Source organism: Diabrotica virgifera, chromosome 6 (assembly GCF_917563875.1).
Source record: "Diabrotica virgifera virgifera chromosome 6, PGI_DIABVI_V3a".
NCBI lineage: Eukaryota > Metazoa > Arthropoda > Insecta > Coleoptera > Chrysomelidae > Diabrotica > Diabrotica virgifera.
In genome coordinates this window covers 56,998,065-57,021,012 of record NC_065448.1, presented here as the reverse complement: position 1 = coordinate 57,021,012, position 22,948 = coordinate 56,998,065, and the positions used below count along the sequence as shown (strand labels likewise).

General features: G+C 32.9%; 1 protein-coding gene across 1 annotated transcript in view; it reads left to right on the top strand.

Moving 5' to 3' along the window:
* The window catches only part of LOC126886070 (uncharacterized), a 263,975-nt gene that overhangs the window by 43,170 nt on the left and 197,857 nt on the right, over positions 1-22,948 (top strand). The window contains exon 2 of the mRNA XM_050652914.1: positions 15,041-15,249. Within this exon, the coding sequence (XP_050508871.1) occupies positions 15,041-15,249 (209 nt within the window). The remainder of the gene's footprint in view (positions 1-15,040; positions 15,250-22,948) is intronic.

Sequence of the window (22,948 nt, the reverse complement as noted above, 5' to 3'; positions counted from 1 at the left end):
ATGAACATCTATAATAATAACATATAGGTTTCCTGCAGCCGATTTTGATGATATACATAGTTATAAACAAATGAAGATCAAAAAACGGTAAATTTTCGCTTTTTTGTCTATTATTAAAAAGGTAAACATTTTAAACAAATTTGAGAGTAAGAAACTCATAAATCGTATAAAAAAAACTTCAACATGGCGTTCGCTGCATATGTATATTCTTATCTGTTGCTTAGAAAATTGCAAAATAAATCATAAATTTTGAGATTGTATAAAAATGTTCATAACTTATGTAAAAATTAACTTACAACCTTCTAATTACACCGAATGCTGATAATTCTGGTGCTTAAATCATACCCTAAATTTCAAAGCAATCGGTCAAATAGTTTAAAAGTTATTTAATTTGTTTTCCCAAATTAATTTTTTTGCAACACTATAAGTCAGAAAATGATGAAGTTACAGTAATACTTTGGGTAGTTTATGAAAGAAGAAGATATACACTATTGATTTAATTTAAAAAAAAATGAAAAAAATATTTCTAAATATTGCAAAACTATTTTGCAAGAACATGTGAATTAAAAAAAGGGGGGCTAGCTTCGTTCCTAATTGATTTGTATAAAAATTCAGTTTTTCTCAATATGAAAAAAAAAATAATTTTTCTACGGGTAACGGTTAAAAAATTATTCTAATAAAGTATGCAAAAAATTAACATGTTTTTGCAAAATAATTTTACACTGTTTAAAATTACTTTTTGTCATTTTTTTTAATTAACCTTTAACTACACGCGCTGGCGTACTTTGTACGCCAGATATAAGAATTCTACTGGAAATATATTTAAAAATTTCATTTTTGACCTTGCTTATTTTTCTAACCTATCACTGGAATGTGCTTTACAATTTGGTTTTAGTTTCGTTATAATCGGCGTTCTGGAAAGATCGTAATTTACATTTTATTATTTGTTTTTTCCGGTGGTGGACAATATACCCAAGGATTATATTACTATAAATCTTAATATAAGTACATATTTTAATTGCTTTTTAGTCATTATGGCAAAAAATATATTTTTCTTTGTAAACAATACTTTTTCTCCTGTAAAAAATCACATTTAAAAAACTTTTTTATTAGTAATTTTATTTATTATGGAATCCAGTTATTCCATGATTCCAGTTATAAATCCCAATTGGCTTACTAAGAAGGAACTCCAAGTATTCACTGATGCCGAATAAGGTTTATAACAAACAACTAAGTGTATCTTTTCAAAAAAAATTAAACAAATCCGCTGTTTTTAAGTGTATTTTCTTGTGGAGTACAAAGTACGCCACGCGTGTAGTTATGTTATAACTTGACGCGCGGGTAGTTAAAGGTTAAGTTAATAAATCTTCTTTTGTCAGAAACTATCCAAAGTATTACTGTAACTTCATCATTTTCTGACTTATAGTGTTGCAAGAAAAAATTAATTTGGGATAAAGAAATTAAATAACTTTTAAACTATTTGACCAATTCCTTTGAAATTTAGAGTATGATTTAAGCACCAGAAGTCTTAGCATTCCGTGTAAGAAGAAGGTTCTTAGTTAATTTTTACATAAGTTATGAACATTTCTATAAAATCTCAAAATTTATGATTTATTTTGCAATTTTCTAAGCAACAAATAAGGACATACATATGTATGCAGCGAACGCCATGTTGAAGTTTTTGATCTAATTTATGAGTTTCTTATTCTCAAATTTGTTTGGAATGCTTCACTTTTTAGTAATAGACGAAAAAAGCGAAAATTTAGCGTTTTTTGATCTTCATTTGTTTATAGCTATGTATATCATCAAAATCGGCTGCAGGAAACATATAGGTTATTAATATAGATGTCCATACTACTCAAAAAATTTGGTTTCGGCCTGGAGGGCGATGTGTCACGAGAAAAATCTTTCTCTGCACTATACGGTTTTAATCCTTGGCGCGGTGCTGACATGCGATAAAACGCTCAAACACTGTTGGTTTATAGCTTTGTTTAAGAATAAAAAAATTAATTTCTAGCAATGAAAATTATCAAAACTAGTACAGTTTAACTTGAACTTTCAAATGCTGCAACCAGAGTTGCTATTTTATTTTTTAGCCGAAAGGTATTCGGGTTCAAAAATTGCAATTTTTCGATTTTTTTTAAGTTTTAACGCATTTATCTCGAAAACTATAAATTTACTATACAAGTAAAAACTTGTAAGAACAATTTTTGCTTAGAATGATCCAAGATATACAAAAAATATTTTGTTTTGCAAAAAATCGCTTTTATCTGCCCTTGATAATGGGTGGGACGGGGTAACAAGGCACCATCGCGCCTTCCGGCAAGATTCAGTTTGTCATTTTTCAAGGTCTCAGGTAAAATAATCCGAACATAGTTGCCGGTCCTCAGGTTTTGCATACTCAAATACTTCCAGGGCCTGCACTAGATGGGATATTCAATATTTGATGTATTAGAATACTCATTTCCAACGATGGCAGATATTAGACCAGGTTACGAGGTATAAGTGTTTTGGTATGAATTCATTCGAATTTCCCACACAGAGCGTTGAGTAGGCCGACTCTTTGACTAACCCTGTTGTGGGTAGTGATCAGATCTTGTCTGTAGTTTAGTGTATGATATTGTCGTCTTAATGGCATTTTATACTTTTGCCGATATTTCATCACCAGCTCATATCGATGGTAGTGGTAGGCTGATGGTGGAAGAGCGGCCACACACAGAGAGACAAGCTCATTGTAAGCAGTGACGATGTTATAGTTACAAAATGAAATGATACTAGGTATACCTCAATTCAAGGAAAAATCCAAGGATTGTCGATAGTGGGAACAATATGAAAATGGCATAATCAGCATGAAAATAAAACAATAGAAAAAGTCAAACAGAGATAAGGAGGGCTAATCCACGTAAGAGTAGGAAAATAAGCAAAAGTGTAAGCAATAATCAGAAGGGACTAAAAAAGCGACAATGATGATGATGATGTTCCGTAATGATGTTTTATAGCATCTTAACGCCTTTAATTTGGATCTGAATCACAATTAAACAGTTTCAGAAGTAATAAGAAGGAATATTTAACGATTTAAGCTGTTTGATGTTTAAACAGAACTTTCTTAATTATATTTAAGTTTGAATTATAGTTATTGTATAAAGTTTACATTAGATACGCACGATTCAAGGGAGCAGACAAGTGTGAGGAGAATTTGCATAATAAAAAGGTCGACTAAGGCGATGCGAGTTTCGTGAAGAAGCTGCATTAAAATTCCAGAAGGAAGTTCAGCCTAAATAGGTCGACGCAGGTGTTTCAAACTATCGCATCGACTAAGTATTGAAAAATATTTATAAATTTATTTCTTTTCAGTATATTTTTATTTTAACTTTATTTTTAACTTTACTGGATACTACTTATATTATTTGTAAAGAACTATGTAACAATTGAACGTTTACATTTAATGTAAAGGGTGGCCAAGGCAACGAAATAGATGCTTTAATTTGGAACTGCGACAACATTTTTGAAAAACTCAGGTACACGTAGATTTGTAATTAACTTTCCGACGACCAACCTTTTTTGTTACACAGATGACCAACGGGGGTAAAAAATTACCCCAAGTCAAAAATGACAATTGACAAAAGAAATAAATTGTTTTAAGAAATAAAATAACGTATTCGTAATTTTAATATTAGTATTGTATCAATAAATGATATCGATAAATTATAAATAAGCATTAGTAAAACATATTTCAATCACAACTGAACCAAAACAGGAATCATCATTCTGAACATAGAACTAAAGAAATTTTGAAATATACACTAATTTAGGTCGCCACAGTTTTAACAAACAACTTTTTTTCAATATTGGAATATTTCTTTTCTTACAAACAATTCCACATAATAGACGGTATTTACTTAATATAAAATTGGAACATGGAAGGCCAAGGGAGTTCGTCTGTGACCCCACATTCAGAAAAAAATAATTTTTTTCGTAAAATACAGGGTGTAACAAAAATACAGGTCATAAATTAAATCACATATTCTGGCACCAAAAATAGTTCGATTGAACCTAACTTGCCTTAGTACAAATATGCACACAAAAAAAGTTACAGCCCTTTGAAGTTACAAAATGAAAATCGATTTTTTCCGATATATCGAAAACTATTAGAGATTTTTTAATGAAAATGGACATGTGGCATTCCTATGGCATGAACATCCCAAAAAGAAATTAAATTGAAATTTGTGCAGCCCATAAAAATTTTATGAGGGTTTTGTTCCCTTAAACCCCCCAAACTTTTATGTGCGTCCCAATTAAATTATTTTTGTAGTACCATTAGTTAAACACAATGTTTTTGAAACTTTTTTGTCTCTTTGTACTTTTTCGGTAAACCAGTTTTAATCGAGATGCGGCTTCTTTTTTAATATGTTTACATAAACATTTTATGGGTGTTTTGTGCCTTTAAACCCTCCAAATGTTTGTGTACGTTTTAATTAAACTATTATTGTTGTACCATTAGTTAAACACAGTATTTTTGAAACTTTTTGCCTCTTATTATTTTTCAGATAAGGGACCTTTTATCGAGATGTGGCTTCTTTTTTAATATGGTTCAAAGTATACCTCAAACTGTAATTTATAAATAAATTTTCATATTATTACAAAGTCTCTAAAATCGTACTTAATACACAAATATGTAGTGGATTTGACAAAATATTCAAAATATCTCAAAAAAAACTAACTTTTCGAAAAAGTACTAAGAGGCAAAAAAGTTTTAAAAACATTGTGTTTAACTAATTGTGCGACAATGATAATTTAAATGGAACGTACACAAAAGTTTGGGGGGGTTTAATGGAACAAAACCCCCATAAAATTTTTATGGGGTACACAAATTTCACTATAATTTTTTTTTCAGATGTTCCTATCATAATAATGTCACATGTCCGTTTTCAATAAGAAACCTCGAACAGTGTTCGATCTATTGAAAAAAATCGATTTTTATTTTGTAACTTCAAAGGGCTGTAACTTTTTTTTAAGTGCACATTTGTACTAAGGTAAGTTAGGTTCAATCGAACTATTTTTGGTCCCAGAATATGCGATTTAATTTATGACCTGTATTTTTGTTACACCCTGTATAGGGATTTTTTTATTACAAAATATGAGGGTATCTAGAATGATATTAAAATTAAATAAAAAATAATGAGTTTAAAATTGAAAACATTTCTGAATTTACTAAATAAAAACTTACGTTGGGGTTAAAATTTACCCCCAATATATTGTAGTGTAAATGGGGGTTAAATAAGATATTGTTTTAGTCCTTTCAGTTCCCTATGCATTAGTCTTTAAATTTTTAAAATCGGCCCAATACTTTATTTTTTGAGTTATTTAAAAAAGTACATTTTAAAATTTATATTTCTAGCTGGATACTTATTTCTTAGTTGCAAAAATGTTAAAACTGATGACCTCCACCGTCCAACAATGTTAAAAGCTTTGTTCAAAACGTTCTCTCACATTTCGAAGTGCTAAAAGTGATTCTTCGGCATTGATCAATTCGTTGATATAAATATTCTAAAGATGCGGGTGGTGGTCTGTAGATTTTACTATTCAGAAGACATCTAGGGAAGACAAATCTGGTGACTAAGGAGGCACTCGATGTTGTTCTAAATCTTGACGGATTCATAAAGCATAAAGAAATTCATAGATTTCTTTTTAATTCTTCTTCAATTTCGGAATTTGTTTTCATTCTTATTTCTTCCTCTCTTGTTACATTGTGTATTAATTGTTCTCATTATTTTACTTTTAAATTTCAGAAGGCTCTTCCTCTTTCTTGTTAATCGTCGTTGTTTCCATCCCACATCTAACAACAGGTCTTATATAGGATATTAGACTTAGAGTCTTGATTCTCAGCAGATTTCTATTCATTCCATATGTTTTTGCGCCTTTCAGAATTCTTTCCTCTCCTACTCTATTTTTTGGTTTTCCCTATTGTTACTCCCAAATAGCTAAAGATGAACACAGTTTCAAATTTATAGTTCTGTATTATTAGATATTTCTGAGTGTCATCCTTCCCTATCGTTATGTATTCATTTTGTGGTGGTTTATCTCCAGTCCTATTCTCTTAGCTTCCTTATCTAATTTCCAACTGCTTTTATAAGTGTCATATTCTTCGTCTTCGCCATGATGACTAGATCATCTGCATACGCTACTAGTTAAAGTTGATCTGTAATAATGTTTTTGTTTGCAAAGTTTGTCCTCCATATGATTACTTACAATACCGAGCCAAAATCTCAATACCGGTATTTGGTATTTAAAATTTCAAATACCGGGATCCCGGTATTAAAACCGGTATTATGAATAAAAATATCCACGTTATATTTATACTATCCTCAGTTGTTATATCGACTTATCATTAAATAATACGGCTTTTCATGCACAGTCATTTGTTTCGAGCTTCTGTCATATGTCATATAATCCGTGTATATTAATATTATACACAGATTATACAACATATGACAGAAGCTCGAAACAAATGACAATCGATGAAAAGCCTTATATATGAAACCTATTAAATTTTGTTTTCAAATGAGAAGATGTTTATAATATTACATGGAGATTAGGAATAGATAGATACAAAAAAGGTGCAAATAGAAAAACTATATATTTGATTCTAGGATAAATTTTGCATATATGTAGTACTTTTACTTATGAAATTTGCTATTTTTAAATTAATTTAACTTTAAAATATATTGATACAAAGATTAACTTACTGTGACATATATTCAATATAGATTACTCTGTGTTTAGACTGCTATATGGTAGGGGAGCCCAAGCGGGGATTTTTGCAGTTACTCGAGCGCGTCAGATTATCATATGGGGAGAAACGTGGTACCCTGCAGATGTACCTCTGCCATATATTGGCTCTTAACACAGGGGAGTTCGTTTAGGGGGGCCCGAAAAAAAAATTTCTCCTTACAAATACTCGAAATTGTCAGATTAAGATAAGGTAAGTTAAGTACATGCAAAACAGTGTATATTTAAAAAATCTGACGATTTGAGCGGGGCGTAAGGGAATTGGTGAGTCACAAAGTTTCACAAGAAAAAGGCGAATATTTCGCGAAATGAACGTCAGATCGAAAAACTAAAAACTACACGTTCAATATTTTTCAAAAATTTATCGATAGATACCAAACACGACCCCTCGCAGAGAGGGGTGGGGGGTAAATTTTAAATTTTAAATACAAATCCCGCGATATTTAGCAAAATAAGCATTAGATCGAAAAACTGCAAAATACAATTATTTAATATTTTTGAAAAATATATCGAATGGTACCAAACGCGACCCCCCACGGAGGTGGGGTGGGGGGTTACTTTAAAATCTTAAATGGGAGCCCCCATTTTTTATTCCAGATTTGAATTCTCTTCATAAAAATAAGCAACTTTTATTCGAAACATTTTTTCGAATTATGGATAGATGGTGCTATATTCGGAAAAAACGATTAATGGAAATGGAAAATTAAATTAAAAAATGGCAAGCGCCCGCTAAAATGGAAAATTTTACTTAACTTTTTTTGGTTTTAGGACCTAATAATCACAACCCAATAGGTCCCCAAAGCGCTCGAGTGACTGCACATTTAGCATACTTCGCTCCCCTACCATATATTTTCAATTATTGTAAATAATTCAGAAAATAAGTGAGCCTAATTTATACACCACAATACACAAAAAAATGAAAAATAGATCTAAAAATGTAAAAACAATTCTGATTATCTTACGGCTTATTTATAAAATAAAGTAGTCTAATTTTAAAAATTTAAGGATTTTTATATAACTCATTTTATGTATTTGTTTAGACGAGATTTAATAATTTGGTCGTAGAAACTGATAGAACCATTCGCCTGAAATTAACGACATTCACGCTTTTAGAAAGCGCTATGCTTGACTTGTATATAGGTAATAAACGTGTTTAATAATTATTTTTTCAATGAAATTGGTTGTTTATCTTCAAAAATAATTTCTTGTAATAGCAAAAAATATTTTATAAGAAAGTTTATTGTGCATCAATTCACTTTTTATAAATTAAGCTAATACCGAAATACCGGTATCGAATACCGGAAAAAAATCGTCCGGGATTCCGGTATTCGGGATCCCGGAATACCGGTATTGTAAGCTCTACTTGGGGGGATAGGGTCACCTTGTTTCCCGCCTTTGTTTACATTGATCTCCTTAGAAGTGAAGTTGTTCTGTTGAGCACTGTTAGCATATTGTCTTAATTTTTCTGGTATTCCAACATTCTCTAACTGCTCTATCATTTTCGTCCGATTGATTGTATCAAAAGTGCTTTTGAAATATATGAATATTAGGTTCATTTCTCCGTTGTATTCTCTCGATTTTTTGAATTATTTGCTCCACTGTATGTATGGAATTAATCGTTGCCCTACCCGGTCTTAACCCATTCTGGTATTCTCCTAATATTCCTTCAGTGCATAATGTAAGTCTCATGTTTAGTATATTTACTAGAATGTTATATGTGGCGTTTAATAAAGTTTCTCCCGATTTCCTTTCTATATATATATCTATAGGGACCTATGTTCTAGTCATCTGGTAGTCTGTACTTCTTTTTCTGTGAAAATTCCTACTTCGTCGTTTTCTTGTACGGCCTTACTTCTTCATCGCAGTGTGTTTCCTTTATAGTGAACAGCATTTTTTCGTAATATTCTTCTCATATTCTGCTAATTTGTTTGTCTTTAAATACGGATTTTCCTTTATGGTTTTTTAATCTTGTTGTTTTGTTGAGTTGGCTTTGTTTCTCGCTATTTCATATTCTTCCCTGTTTTGTTCTAATCGGTTTTTGATCCATGTCATTCTAGCAGAGTTTTTCTTTTGTCTTGTCTTGATCGTACGTACATTGCATATTCAAAGCTAAATTCAAAAGGATTTATAGGTCTCAAATTAGCTAAAAGACTATGTTGTTTGAATCACCCCTACCTGATAAGGTATCGTCCCAAGCCTTTCTTGGCAGTGGCGCACTCACGGGGGGTTAAAACCCATTCCCTCAGAGCATATGAAAAATATATAAAGAATAGCAGGAAAATGTAAAAAAAAGTTCGGTGCCCAAGCCACCCCCCCCCCCCCCCAAAGAAAAAAATAAAAAATTCCAGGTGCGCTACTGCTCCTTGGATGTGTCCCGTTTTTTCAAGTTTATGATTTGGTCATCCTTGTGTAAAGGAACTTTCCGGCCACCCTATACTCTTGATCATTTTCAACAATATCAGTCAAGGCAAGATTAATTACGTAACTGTAAACACATTTCTCCAGACAAATTGTCGGGTAAAAAAATGGTCCCACCAATGGGTCATCGAAAATACTAGCCCAAACATTTAATTTTTTGCAGTTGTTGTATATGCACATGCACCTCGTGGAAAATATTTTGGTCTAAATCAGACCAATAACGGCAACTGTGACTATCTACACGTTTGATCAACAGTAAGTAGCTTATTATGAATCGGCAAGGTGACGTTTATTAGAACTAGCCAGTACATGTTTTTATATCTTATCACGTTAATTACTGTTTTTTAATTTTGTTTCTTATCAAGGTACGTATAGATATGCGCGCCGAACACTTCGCGCCGTGTGTGCGGTACGCGTTCGTGGCGGGTTCGTTAGATTAGTACGCGTTAGTACGTTTTTGCAAGTGGCACACACACGGTGGTCACACGATCCAACTTCTGTCGGCGCCAAGAACGCACGGCGTACACACGGCACGAAGTGCGCGGCGCACATATCTGTACATACCTTTAACCCGGCACCTGCCACGTGGTTTGCAACACGTTAACTGCCACGTGGGGTGCTCACAGCACCCCTTAAAAATTTTCTGTGATCTACTTGTTTATAAACAAAATAATGTGTTGAGTTACACAAGAATATAGAAAAGCATGTGTTAAACTTATTAGCCACTAGTAATATATTATAAAAGTTAAAAAAATAAAATTAAAAAGGTGTTATGAGCAAATCAGCAAGTACCAACCCATAATAAATGAAGTGAAGTAAAATATCTAAAAAAATTAAGATTTATTGAGTATAGAAACTATATTAATAACTTAAATCAAATAATAAATAAAAAAATGTAAATCTGACCTGTGTATCAAAAACATAAAAAAATTTAAAACTTAAACTGCCAGATTATGATGAGACCCCAATTCGACTATAGAGCTACAAGTTCAGAATGACACTAAATAACCACTTTAAACGCAAACAGATCTATGCTATATTATTATAGAAAGCTACTCTGACGCACAGCACGGTTAACAAACTTGAAATACCAAATATTTGACGAAAATGTGTTATGGAGTGCTGGTAGCATCCCACGTGGCAGGTGCCGAGTTAAGAATTCGAATAGATAACCGTTGAATTTTAAACGCTGGAAACGTCTAACTCCATTTCCAGACCATCTCGTTTCACCGATTCCCAAAATATTAACGTTTAGTTTTTTCATTTCCTTTATTATGGTATTGCGTACATGTGTTTCACTGCATAGAGTGTGCGAACATTCCATGTCGAAACTATTTTTTAATATTGCTATGCCATTTCGGACATTCTTTACTCAATTTTCAATCACAATTGACTTAACACTTGCCCGGAAATGAGAACCATTTTTTCGTTTTTCCTGGTCATTATTCAACATAATGGCAGTATGCATTTCATGGGGGAATAACGTATTAAAAAAATAAAAAAGAGTTCACTGAAGGGCGAAGATCACTGAAATGCGAATGGTATAGATTGTAGATTTACAAAAAAAAGTATTAAAGTGTCTGGTTAAAAGAAGAGCAATAATAAGTTCTTTTAATATACAGCGAGGACGTTTGGGTTGGAATAAATTCAGTTTCTCGAGAATGGGTGAGTTTAGAGGTAAATCCCGAAACAGGTCGATTTTTATTTTTAAATTATGATTTCTTGGCATATACTTATATCATACTAGTGACGTCACTCATCTGGGCGTGATGACGTAATCGATGATTTTTAAACGAGAATAGGAGTCGTGTGCTAGCTCATAAGGTTATTTAATTCTCTAAACTCTAAACAGTAATTTAAACATTAATTTAATTACATATACAAGGTGTCCCAAATTTTTTGATTAAATTTATGGACACAAAAATAAGAATGTAAGAAATTTATTTAATTCAAAATATATTTTACTGCTGTCAAAAAACAGGTAAAAAATGTTTATTTCACGAATAAACATTGCTTTTCGCTTACGTTCAATATTAAAACTGCTAAGAGACAGGTGGGTGGCAGTTTTAACATTGAATTTAAGCGATAAACAATATTTATTTGTCAGCTAAACATTTCCTTCTGTAATCAAAATGTATTTTGAATTAAATGAATTACATACATTCCCCTTTTTGTTTAATTAATTTTCTTAAAAACAATTTTTTTGTACACCCTATATAAATCATTATGTTAGCCAAAAATGAATAACCATTTTTAATTTCGAAACTTATTAGTCTCTCATCAGGAGGCACATATTTATGCTGCTCTCTCCGATCCAGCCAAAACAAACCCCAGCGTGCAGTCCCGGATTGCAACGAACGAAATGGCATAGATGCCCTAGCGGCAACTGCTAGGAAAAAAGCTAAGTTTTCACTCTAATGGCATATAAAACAACATAATGCTATTCCACATCCCACCAGAATGAAGACAAGGGGAACCTTCTCTGGTTACACCTCCGAGGCTTCTACAATTTGCAAGCCATACGGATGCTGAGACTAAGGAAGATGAGGAAATTCTACAATTTACAATTCACCTCCTATCTGCTCAGCGCGGTAAAGTTCCAACGAGAATGGTTCCCTTCGTACTCCAATCAGAGTAAATGTAAATCAAAAATGAATAACCATTTTCATTTTTTTATTTAGCGTATGGCAATTTGATACACAACATTATCACACATATGTTATAGTCTAACATCTAATGTATTAATATATTCAATCGACGCTGGTGTTGCAGAGGCGAAGTCCAGAGGATCTCCATCATACTTTCTCCGAGGGCATTCGGCAATCATATGCTGGATGGTCTGTTTCTCGGCGCCGCAGTCGCACTCAGCAGAGGTTCTCATTTTCCATTTATAAAGGGAATCTGCGCAGACTCCATGACCCGTTCTTATCCTGTTAAGAGTTGACCATGATTTTCGGGGGAGGTCAAAACCTGGTGGAGTTTCTGTGATTCATGGAGTGTTTCTCATTATTAGGTTCGGTCTGTCGCTCTGCATGTTCTTCCACTGGGAGTTCATTTGGAAATTGTTGGAACTCAAGTTTATTGCATCTCTAGTCGGAGGTTTTCTGGAGCGCAATCGATGTGAGTTAGCGTCGGCGACATATGTGTGTATAGGTAACTGCGGGTTGTTAAAAAGCTTTTGGAATTCTACAATTTACAATTCACGTCCCATCTGCTCAGCGCGGTAAAGTTCCAAGGAGAATGGTTCCCTTCGTACTCCAATCAGGGTAAATGTAAATCAGAAATGAATAACCATTTTCAATTTCGTTGCAAAACGAAAATACAGCCGAATCATATTCTAGTCCAATCAGAGAGTGCAGCAAGCACCTCTACCGGTTTCGAAACTTAGTAGTTTCTCATCAGGAGGCACATATGCTGCTCTTTCCGATCCAACCAAAACAAACCCCAGCGTGCAGTCCCGGATTGCAACGAACGAAATGGCATAGATGCCCTAGCGGCAACTGCTAGCAAAAAGACGAAGTTTTCACTCTAAGGGCATATAAAACAACATAATGGTATTCCACATCCCACCAGAATGAAAACAATGGGAACATTCTCTGGTTACACCTCCGATGTTTCTACAATTTGCAAGCTATACGGATGCTGAGACTAAGGAAGATGAGGGAATTCTACAATTTACAATTCACGTCCCATCTGCTCAGCGCGGTAAAGTTCCAAGCCTCCTGATGAGAGACTAATAAGTTTCGAAACCGGTAGAGGTGCTTGCTGCATTCTCTGATTGGACTAGAATATGATTCAGCTGTATTTTCGTTTTGCAACGAAATTGAAAATGGTTATTCATTTCTGATTTACATTTACCCTGATTGGAGTACGAAGGGAACCATTCTCGTTGGAACTTTACCGCGCTGAGCAGATGGGACGTGAATTGTAAATTGTAGAATTCCCTCATCTTCCTTAGTCTCAGCATCCGTATGGTTTGCAAATTGTAGAAGCCTCGGAGGTGTAACCAGAGAAGGTTCCCATTGTATTCTTCCTGGTGGGATGTGGAATAGCATTATGTTATTTTATATGCCATTAGAGTGAAAACTTACTCATTATGTTAACGTTTATACTGCTGAATAGAGAATTAAATAAACTGTCAAATGAGCTACTACACGACCTCATAGTCTATTCTCATTTAAAAAAATCATCGATTGCGTCATCAGGCCCAAATGGATGAGGTTACTAGTAAGACATCCCTGCCAAAAAATCATAATACAGTGGAACCCCGTTAACTCGGATTAATCGGGACCGCGGCCGATCCGGGTTATCGAAAATCCGGGTTAGCCGGAGATAATGGTAAAAATTAATAAAATACGGTATGCTTACAGATAAACTCCGTTATAATTGTCACACAGACACTGGTAAACCATGTTCGCATTCCATACAAAACCACACATACAAAGCGTCGTCAAGAGTCTCATTCTTAGCTTTATTAGCTTTGCACCGATTGTCCAAACTGTCTTTTGTTATCATTTTGAAAAAAAATTCTCCGATTTTAGTTCTATTTTTCTTCCAATCCGATACTGTAGATGTACCGACACCATATAATGCTGCAAGATTCACCTTTATCAATTCTACTTAATGCTTCTAGTTTCTTTTCCATTGTCACTACAACATTTTTACGTTTTGTTGCCCTTATAGACAAAAGACACGCACACAAAATCTGAATAGATTTACGAACGATTACAGAACGGAAGCGAACACTACGACTTTACTACACACAATACCGTCTCTGATGTTATGTTATTTAATAACAGTGATGACTAAGACCATTGTTAAAAAAAGAATTTTAATAGTCTTTTCTAAACAATGCTAAGACAATTTCAAATAAATAAAGGATAATACAGGTGCCTGTTGTTTTCGATAACACGACAATGAATGTGGTGTGCCATGAGTCATTTTTACTATGGTATATGTAGTTCAAATTACACAAATACCCATTATCTCTCAAATATTATATTACATAGACTTGGTACAAAACCTCGTGAACCTTGAAAATGCGTCTGTATAACCGAAATAAAATGAAGCCAAAAACATACCACTATTTTACTTGCTGCGAATTGCGCGACAGGGTCCCATCTGCACCCTGATATTTTCAGTAATGTCGGATTCAATCGTTTCGTTCGTATATTGACGTCACCAAATGAATGAATTAGGTTCACGAGATTTTGTAACAGCAATGCATTTTTATTGTTGAAATGTTTGTCTGATAAAAATCGGTCCGGGTTAGCCGGAGTTCCGGGTTATCGGGGGCCGACTTATCGGGGTTCCAGTGTATAAATAAAAAAAATCGACCTGTTTCTGGATTTCTCTCAAAAGTTGCCCATTCTCGTGAAAATGAATTCATTCCAACCTAATCGTCCTCACTGTATAATAAGAGCGCGTTCACATAGGCGTTTAACGCGCAATTAAACTACATACCTTTTACTTGAGATCGTTCACATGCTAATGCGTATTTAAGTCATTTAAATCATTAAAACGCGGGTTAGCATGTGAACGGTCTCAAGTAAAATGTATAAAGTTGTAATCGCGCGTTATCAAAACGCGCGTTTAGCGTCCCTCATGTGAACGGGCTCTAAGAAATAATAATATCTAAAATCTAAAAATAATGCAAATTCAGTATTTTTATTGTCCTATTGCATAATTTTTAGATTTACTAATTGCATTCTTCCAGTTAATGCAAATACAACCAACCAATTTGAAAGAGACAATTTAAACCTCTTTTATTTGTATCAATTTATCACTACTTTGGTGTTTTCTTTAAGCTTATTTAAATTTATTTTTGTTTTAGGTTCGACTCTCGAGATAAATCATTGGAGCAAGGAAAACACTGGGCGGACGAGAGTGTCCTCGGTGGCAGAGGCTATTTCCGGTATCAAGACAAACCAGCTAAATTGACTCTGGAGACAGTTAAAGACAGTGACGGTGGAATTTATCACTGTAGAGTCGATTTCAAGCAAACACCTACTAGAAACATTAAAGTTAACCTGACGATTATAAGTAAGTAATCACTTAAATTCTTCTTAATACTTCTATTGTGGGCATTATATGCAAAACGCAGCTGATTATTATACAGGGTGTCCCAAAAGTAGGGGAACGGTCGAATATTTCGCGAACTAAACATCGGATCGAAAAACTGAAAAATACGTGTTCAATCATTTTCAAAAATCTATCCACTGACACCAAACACCAACCCCCACTACACCCCCTGGAGGTGGGCTGGAGGGTAACTTTAAAATCTCAAATGGAAACCCCTAGTTTTTCTTGCAGATTTGGATTCGTTACGTAAAAGTAAGTAACTTTTATTCAAGACATTTTTTCGAATTGTGGATAGATGGCGCTATAATTGAGAAATACGATTTATCCTGATACCATAGGTAAATTATAGAAACGGTCTAATATCTCGAGAAATACACTTCCAAATGAGAAACCAAAAAAAAAGGTGTTTAATACTTTTCGAAAACCTATCGAATAACGCTAAACATGACTCTCCAACCCATCCCCTGGAGGTGGGGTGGGGGGTAACTTTAAAATCTTGAATAGCAACCCCCACTTTTTATTACAGATTCTGATTCGTCGTGAAAAATTAAGCAACATTTATTCGAAACATTTTTTAGAATTGTTGATAGATGGCGCTTTAATTGGAAAAATACGATTTATTAGCGCCATCTATCAGCAATTTTAAAAAATGTTCCGAATAAATGTTGCTTAATTTTTCATGACGAATTTGAATCTGCAATAAAAAGTGGGGGTTGCTATTTAAGATTTTAAATTTACCCCCTACCCCGTCTCCAGGGGGTGGGTTAGAGGGTCATTTTTGGTGTTTATCGATAGGTTTTCGAAAAATATTAAAAACCTGTTTTTTGGTTTCTCATTTGGAAGTGTATTTCTCGAGATATTAGACCGTTTCTATAATTTACCTATGGTATCAGGATAAATGGTTTTTCCCAATTATAGCGCCATCTATCCACTGTTCGAAAAAATGTCTTGAATAAAAGTTGCTTACTTTTACGTAACGAATCCAAATCTGCAAGAAAAACTAGGGGTTTCTATTTGAGATTTTAAAGTTACCCCCCACCCCACCTCCAGGGGGCGTAGTGGGGGTTAGTGTTTGGTGTCATTGGATAGATTTTTAAAAATTATTGAACACGTATTTTTCAGTTTTTCGATCCGATGTTTAGTTCGCTAAATATTCGACCGTTCCACTACTTTTGGGACACCCTATATGTATATCATCATAATATCCCTATAAATGAATTTTTAATAAAATTGAAATAATAAACACAGGTTTGGGTAATATAACATTATCATCATTATTTCTCTTCTACCGTCAGGTATCGAGGGAGTTGCGTCTTAGTTCAGGGTAATAAGGATTTTCTCGGGACACTCAAAGCGCCAAGTAGCTGACTACTTTTTTAGTTATTGTAGACCTATAGGAAGAAAACCTACCTGTTTCCTGCCTAGAGATCGCGTCCGTTTTTTAACTATTAACAATTTAGTGCAAAAATCGCGATATTTTCGATTTTTTGCACTCTATTCAAAAGCTAAATAGTTGACATAAAATTACAAAAGTCGGTTTTTTAAAACATTGAAAAACGTTCAGAATAAATTTAATCTACGCAAACTGCAAAATAAGTGAAAATCTTATCTGTTAATAAGTTTTACTAGAACTACCTTAGAACTTTAGTGTTTCACCCAAAGTTGGATATTGGCGTACTTAAAAAAACTTCAAAATTTGAGACCGATCCATTAATTAGTTTAAGAGGTATTCTATTTGTTTATCCCAGAGACCTTTATTTTGCAATAAGATAAGACAGAAAATAATTAAGATAGGGCCATTCTGAGTATGCCAAATGAAAGTAGAAGAATGATAGTATCAAAATGTATTAAAAAAAGATAAAAAATAATTAATATAGTCAAAACCCCGAATGTAATTTAAAAATGTTGTCCGTAGAAACAATATTTTTATATATTCGAAAAAATAGTATTTTAACACGAATTTTCAAATAAAAAATTTAGCCTGTTTTCATTTCGGACAAAGTTAGCCATATGTTTTTTTTTTAATTCACAGCTAATTTGTTTATAAAAATTAAGGAATCTAAATAATGCCATTTTAAAGAATGGGATTTGTATTTTTTTTTAATTTGCACAAAGAGTGTACCTTCAGAGCACCCTCTACGATTTTTCAAAAATGTAGTTCAAACGATTACTAGGGGGAACCTTGAAATCCACCTAGTTAAAATACCGAAAAAGCAAATTCAAACGAATATAATTTTCTGTATCTCCGGATCAGCTCAATGGATTTTGATCTTTTATTTTTTAATTTGTATGTAATTTCTACGTACATTACAAATATGCAATTTGTTTATAAACTTATTAATTAGTAAACAGTCTAATTTGTTTAAACAATTCTTGAAACAATTTTTTTTACAAAAATCTATTTTTTAGTCATAGGATCATTAATGATCACAGAAAAAGTTAAAGTACACTTTAATAAATAAATGATAAATAAGTCATTTAGAAGAAATGTGTACAATGACAGGCGATTCTGAAGAGCATACGACTTTGCCCGGCGAGGGGACATATTAGTGGTTTTTTCTAAAATTATTTTTTTTGCATCGAACATTTTTTTTTAGGTTTTTTGAATCATTCCAACCAGAAAAGATCCTTAGTGATTTTTCTCTTAAGTTAATAGTTTTTGTTACATAAGCGATGGAAAATTTTGAAAATTGGCAAATCGGCAATTTTTAACCCTAAATCGGACATTTATCTAAAAATTTCAATGTTACCAAGGTACGTAGATATTCGTTTTACATTGATTGATGAAATCCCGAAGAGTTTTTTGCAATAAAATATCGAAAACCCCTTTGTTTTTTTAATTGCTAAATCAAGCGAGCGAGACACTTTAGTTTAAGTGAGGACGTTTGAGTTTGCATAAATGCATTATCTCGAGAATGGGCTTTCAAGAGAAATCCTCAGACAGGTCGATTTTTATTTTTGAGTTAGGACTTTTTGGCATATATATAATACTAGTGACGTCATCCATCTGGGCGTGATGACGTAATCGATGATTTTTTTAAATAAGAGCAGGGGTTGTGTGATAGGTCATTTGAAAGGTTATTTAATTCTCTATTTAGTAGTATAAACATTAACCTAATTATTTATACAGGGTGTACAAAAAAATTTTTTTTACACCCTGTATAAATAATTATGTTAATGTTTATATTAGTGAATAGAGAATTAAATAACCTTTCAAATGAGCTATCGCACAATATCTACTCTTATTTAACTCATCGACTGCGTCGATGCATCTATTATAATCATCGACTGCGTCATCACGCTCAGATGGATGACGTCACTTTATTATGTATATGCCAAAAAGTCATTTAAAAATAAAAATCGACCTGTCTGAGGACTTTTCTTGAAATTTGCCCATTCTCGAGATAATGAATTAATGCCAACTCAAACATCCTCACTTATACTACAATGTCGCGCCCGCTTGATTAGCAATTAAAAAAACAAAGGGGTTTTCGATATTTTATTGCAAAAAACTCTTCGGGATTTCATCAATGAATATCTAAAGAATATTTACGTACCTTGGCAACATTGAAATTTTTAGATAAATGTTTGATTTAGGGTTAAAATTGGCCGATTTCGCAATTTTCAAAATTTTCAATCGCTTATATAACAAAAACTATAAACTTAAGAGAAAAATCATTAAAAACCTTTTCTGTTTGGAATGATTCAAAAAATCTAAAAAAATTTGTTCGGTGCAAAAAAAATTTGGGAAAAACACCTAATCTTTCCCCTCGCCTGGCAAGGTCTTATGCTCTTCAGAATCGCCTGTCATTGTACACATTTCGTCTAAATGACTTACTCAACCACATACTTAAATTTAAACCTTACATGAGAAAGTTTATTTTACCCCTAAACTATGCACTTTTTGATTCACCTGGTAGATACACGTGCACGGCTGATGCCTGCCAGGTCATGGTTTTTAGCCTTGGTGTGCTATGAATTATCACTAGACAAATTTCTAGCCTTACAGAATGACCGTTAGGCGGAGGGTGCACTAGCTCTTAGACTATCACCATTTGAACTATATTTTTAAAAATTCGTGTAAAATAACAGCTTTTCTAATATGTAAAATGATTTTTTCTACGGACAATATTTTTAAAATTATTCTAAATGTTTATAAACCACAAAATTCCACAAATTTGGCATTACGATTTTTGACTATATTAGATAATTTTTTATCTTTTTTTTTAGTACATTTTATTAGCATTAGTTTTCTATTTTCATTTGGCATACGCAGAATTTCCCTGTCTTTATTATTGTCTGTCTTATGTTGTTACAAAATAAAGGTCTCTGGGATAAACAATTCGAATAACTCTTAAACTAAATAATCGATCGGTCTTAAATTTTGTGGGTTTGTTAAGTACCCAAATACCCGACTTTCGGTGAAACACTAAGGTTCTAAGGTAGTTTTAGTAAAAGTTATTATAAGAAATAATGATTTTAACTTATTTTGCAGTTTGCATAGCAACAAATTAACTTTTTAACTTTCAAAAATCGGCATTTTGAAAGTTTTTTAATTTTCTAAAAAAAACTAAATTTTGTAATTTTATGTCAACTATTTAGCTTTTAAATGGGGTGCAAAAATCTAAAAAATTGCAATTTTTGCACTAAATTGTTAATAATTAAAAAACGGACGCGAACTCTAGGCAGAAAACAGGTAGGTTTTCTTCCTATAGGTCTACAATAACTAAAAAAGTAGTCAGCTACCTGGATCTTTGAGTGTCCCGAACATGGTCTATTTCTAGCTTATTACCCTGGAGTATCTAGCTGTTGACGAATTTCCTCTATTCTTTTCTGTCCTTCGCCATTTGTTTCTGGCCAAGATTTACTCTTACTTTGTAACATCTTTTCTATTTTTTCTTCTTTATTGTGTCAAGCATCGATTTAATTTCTTAGCTTCTTATGAAGGGTCCTTTTCATTTCTTCATTTCTGTGCCTGTCCTTTTGTTCGTATCTTTCTTCTGAGGTATTTTATCTCTACTGCGTCTCCGGTGTCTTCTGCTTAAAACTCAGTTTTCTGCTTCGTATGTTAGCGATAGCATATCCATTGTTTCGTATATTGTCATATTTCTTTGTTGAGAAATATTGTATTTAGTGTCTGGAATAGTCTTTCTGCACACTCTGGTCGGTCAGTGTTCTTTAAAGCTTTTCTTACATTCTTTCTGTATCTTATCTATTACATTTATAAAAAGTACGGGGCTTAATCTACCTATTTATTTTTTTTTCTTCCTTATTGGCTTTGGATTACTTGATCCATTCAGCCACGATAGATAATAAATTACTGTTTGCTACAATATTCCAAATATAATACATTGCATTACATAATACATTAGGTACATGTGCGCACATATAATACTTATGCACGCACATACATACATACATATGTAGAAGTGGAAACATTTAATTGACCAGTAGGTATACTCCTCATTCATGGCCCTAACCAACTTAAATTAATTTACAAATAATTAAATCGACAAAAAAAACTACATGCTAATACTAAATACTAATACTAAATGCTAATAAATATATGTTTTTTTTACACAGCGATAAGGCTTCAACCCGGATCAACCCCGCGGAGGTTTACACCCTCTTTGTGTTTTTAATTTTTTTTTTCTCTTTTTTATTTTTTTATAATTTATTATGCTTTTTTTTATTTATTTAATTTTTTTTTAATAAGATTTAATTTTTTTTATACATTTTTTTTTGTATACATATTTTTTGTATAATTTTTTTTTTTTTAATTTTTTCAATATAAACTTTTATACAATTCTATTCTTATTACCTCCCTGCAAAATCTACTTAATGAACTTTCACAGGGAGACAATATTACATAATAAGGATAAACATAAAAAAACAATAATTATTGCTAAACACATTCAACCGGACTCATTCAGTGCAAGTTAAATTTTCCTCTTAGTCCTTTTTAAAAACTCCCAGATGATTTGTTTAATTTTAGAATTTCTACGAGACAAATATAAAAGAGAAGCATTATTTTGTGGGAAAGGTATTTCTTCTTGAACCAGATTGTGCATCAAAAACTTAATTGCAACATCATTATGTTTGCATCCAAACAACCAATGATTAATATCGTCAACATATCCATTGCAATCGCAAAGATCTGATTCGGATAGGTTAAATCTATAGAGGTATGACTTGACAGTGGCATGATTAAAGAGACATCTAATAAACATGGCATATATATTTCTATTGGGATAACTTCTGATAGCAAAAGGCTCAGTAGGTAAACTAGGATGAATTTTGGTGTAGAGATTGTTGCTTCGATTGCAGAAAGCGTGCCACTCAATATCCCAATTTTGTTTCAAACTTTTCTTGCGAGTAGCTGTTAGATCGCTTCTATCTAGCCAAGTTATTTCCGATCCTTTTAAGATTGCCTCTTTAGCAAAAAAATCTGCTTTTATGTTACCGGAAATACCAATATGTCCTTTTACCCAGACGAAAGTTACAGAAGTCTGTTTTTCCAGTAGCTTTAGTTGGTTTTCTAAAATTTTGACGACAAGGCTATTTTTATATAAATGTTTACGTGTGTTTTCTAGAGCTAATAACGAAGATCTTGAATCTGACATAATTACAACTTGCTTGTTAGAAATTTTTTTGTTGACAGCCCATTCTAGAGCTTGATAAATCGCGAACATTTCTGCAGAGTATATGGAACATTGTTTATCTAACTTGAACATCAAGGATTCTTGGTGATCCGGAATATATACAGCACATCCAACTCCCAATCTTGATTTTGAACCATCCGTGAAAATCCTGCATGGATTATCAAGCTTGGCTATATGTTGCTGAAAGTCAACTGGATTCTCACTGTCAAAATTTGGGAACCAAACATTAACATTGGCATAAGATATATTAAAACTCGATTTAAAGAAAGTTAATGCACCTGGACTGTTTAGGTGATGAGAAACGTTCGAGTATGCCACTGCTAAAATAGGAGAATTCCTGTTGTGCCACCATTTGTCGACAAGATTAGAAACAGAGATGTCACATATTTTTTGTAGTAGTTCAGTTTGGTTGTAAGATTGGCATTTAAGAATAAATTTTTCAGCCAAAAATAGTCGTCTTAAATGTAAAGGAGGCTCCATGGATTCAGCTAAAAGATTCTCTATAGGCGTAGACTTGAGCGCACCTAGAACTAACCACAGAGCCTTATATTGAATGCGATCTAGTTTTTTAAGGCGACTGTTTGTGGCAGATCCATATAGAATGCTTCCATAGTCGAGAATGGATCTGGTATATGCACGATAAAACATTAAATTAATTTTAGGGTCAGCACCCCATCGATAGCGATTAACTATATCTACCTACTTATGTTATTTCAAATGGTTTCAACTGCATATTTTGTATTCTTATTCTATCTACTGCTTTTATAAATATATTTATAAAAAATTATTATTTATAAAAGTATACTTCTGGACCTCGGAGGTAAACTACACTATGTCATTTTAAGCAACTTTTCAGTAGGGCCGTTTGAATATTTTAAAAATCCTATATTTCCCATAATTAGGTATCTTTCGCTCTGAAAGACAATGTGATCATATTTTAATTATAACATGTAACTAGTTTATACAATCCAACTAATAAAACGGTAAAATTTTCCCAA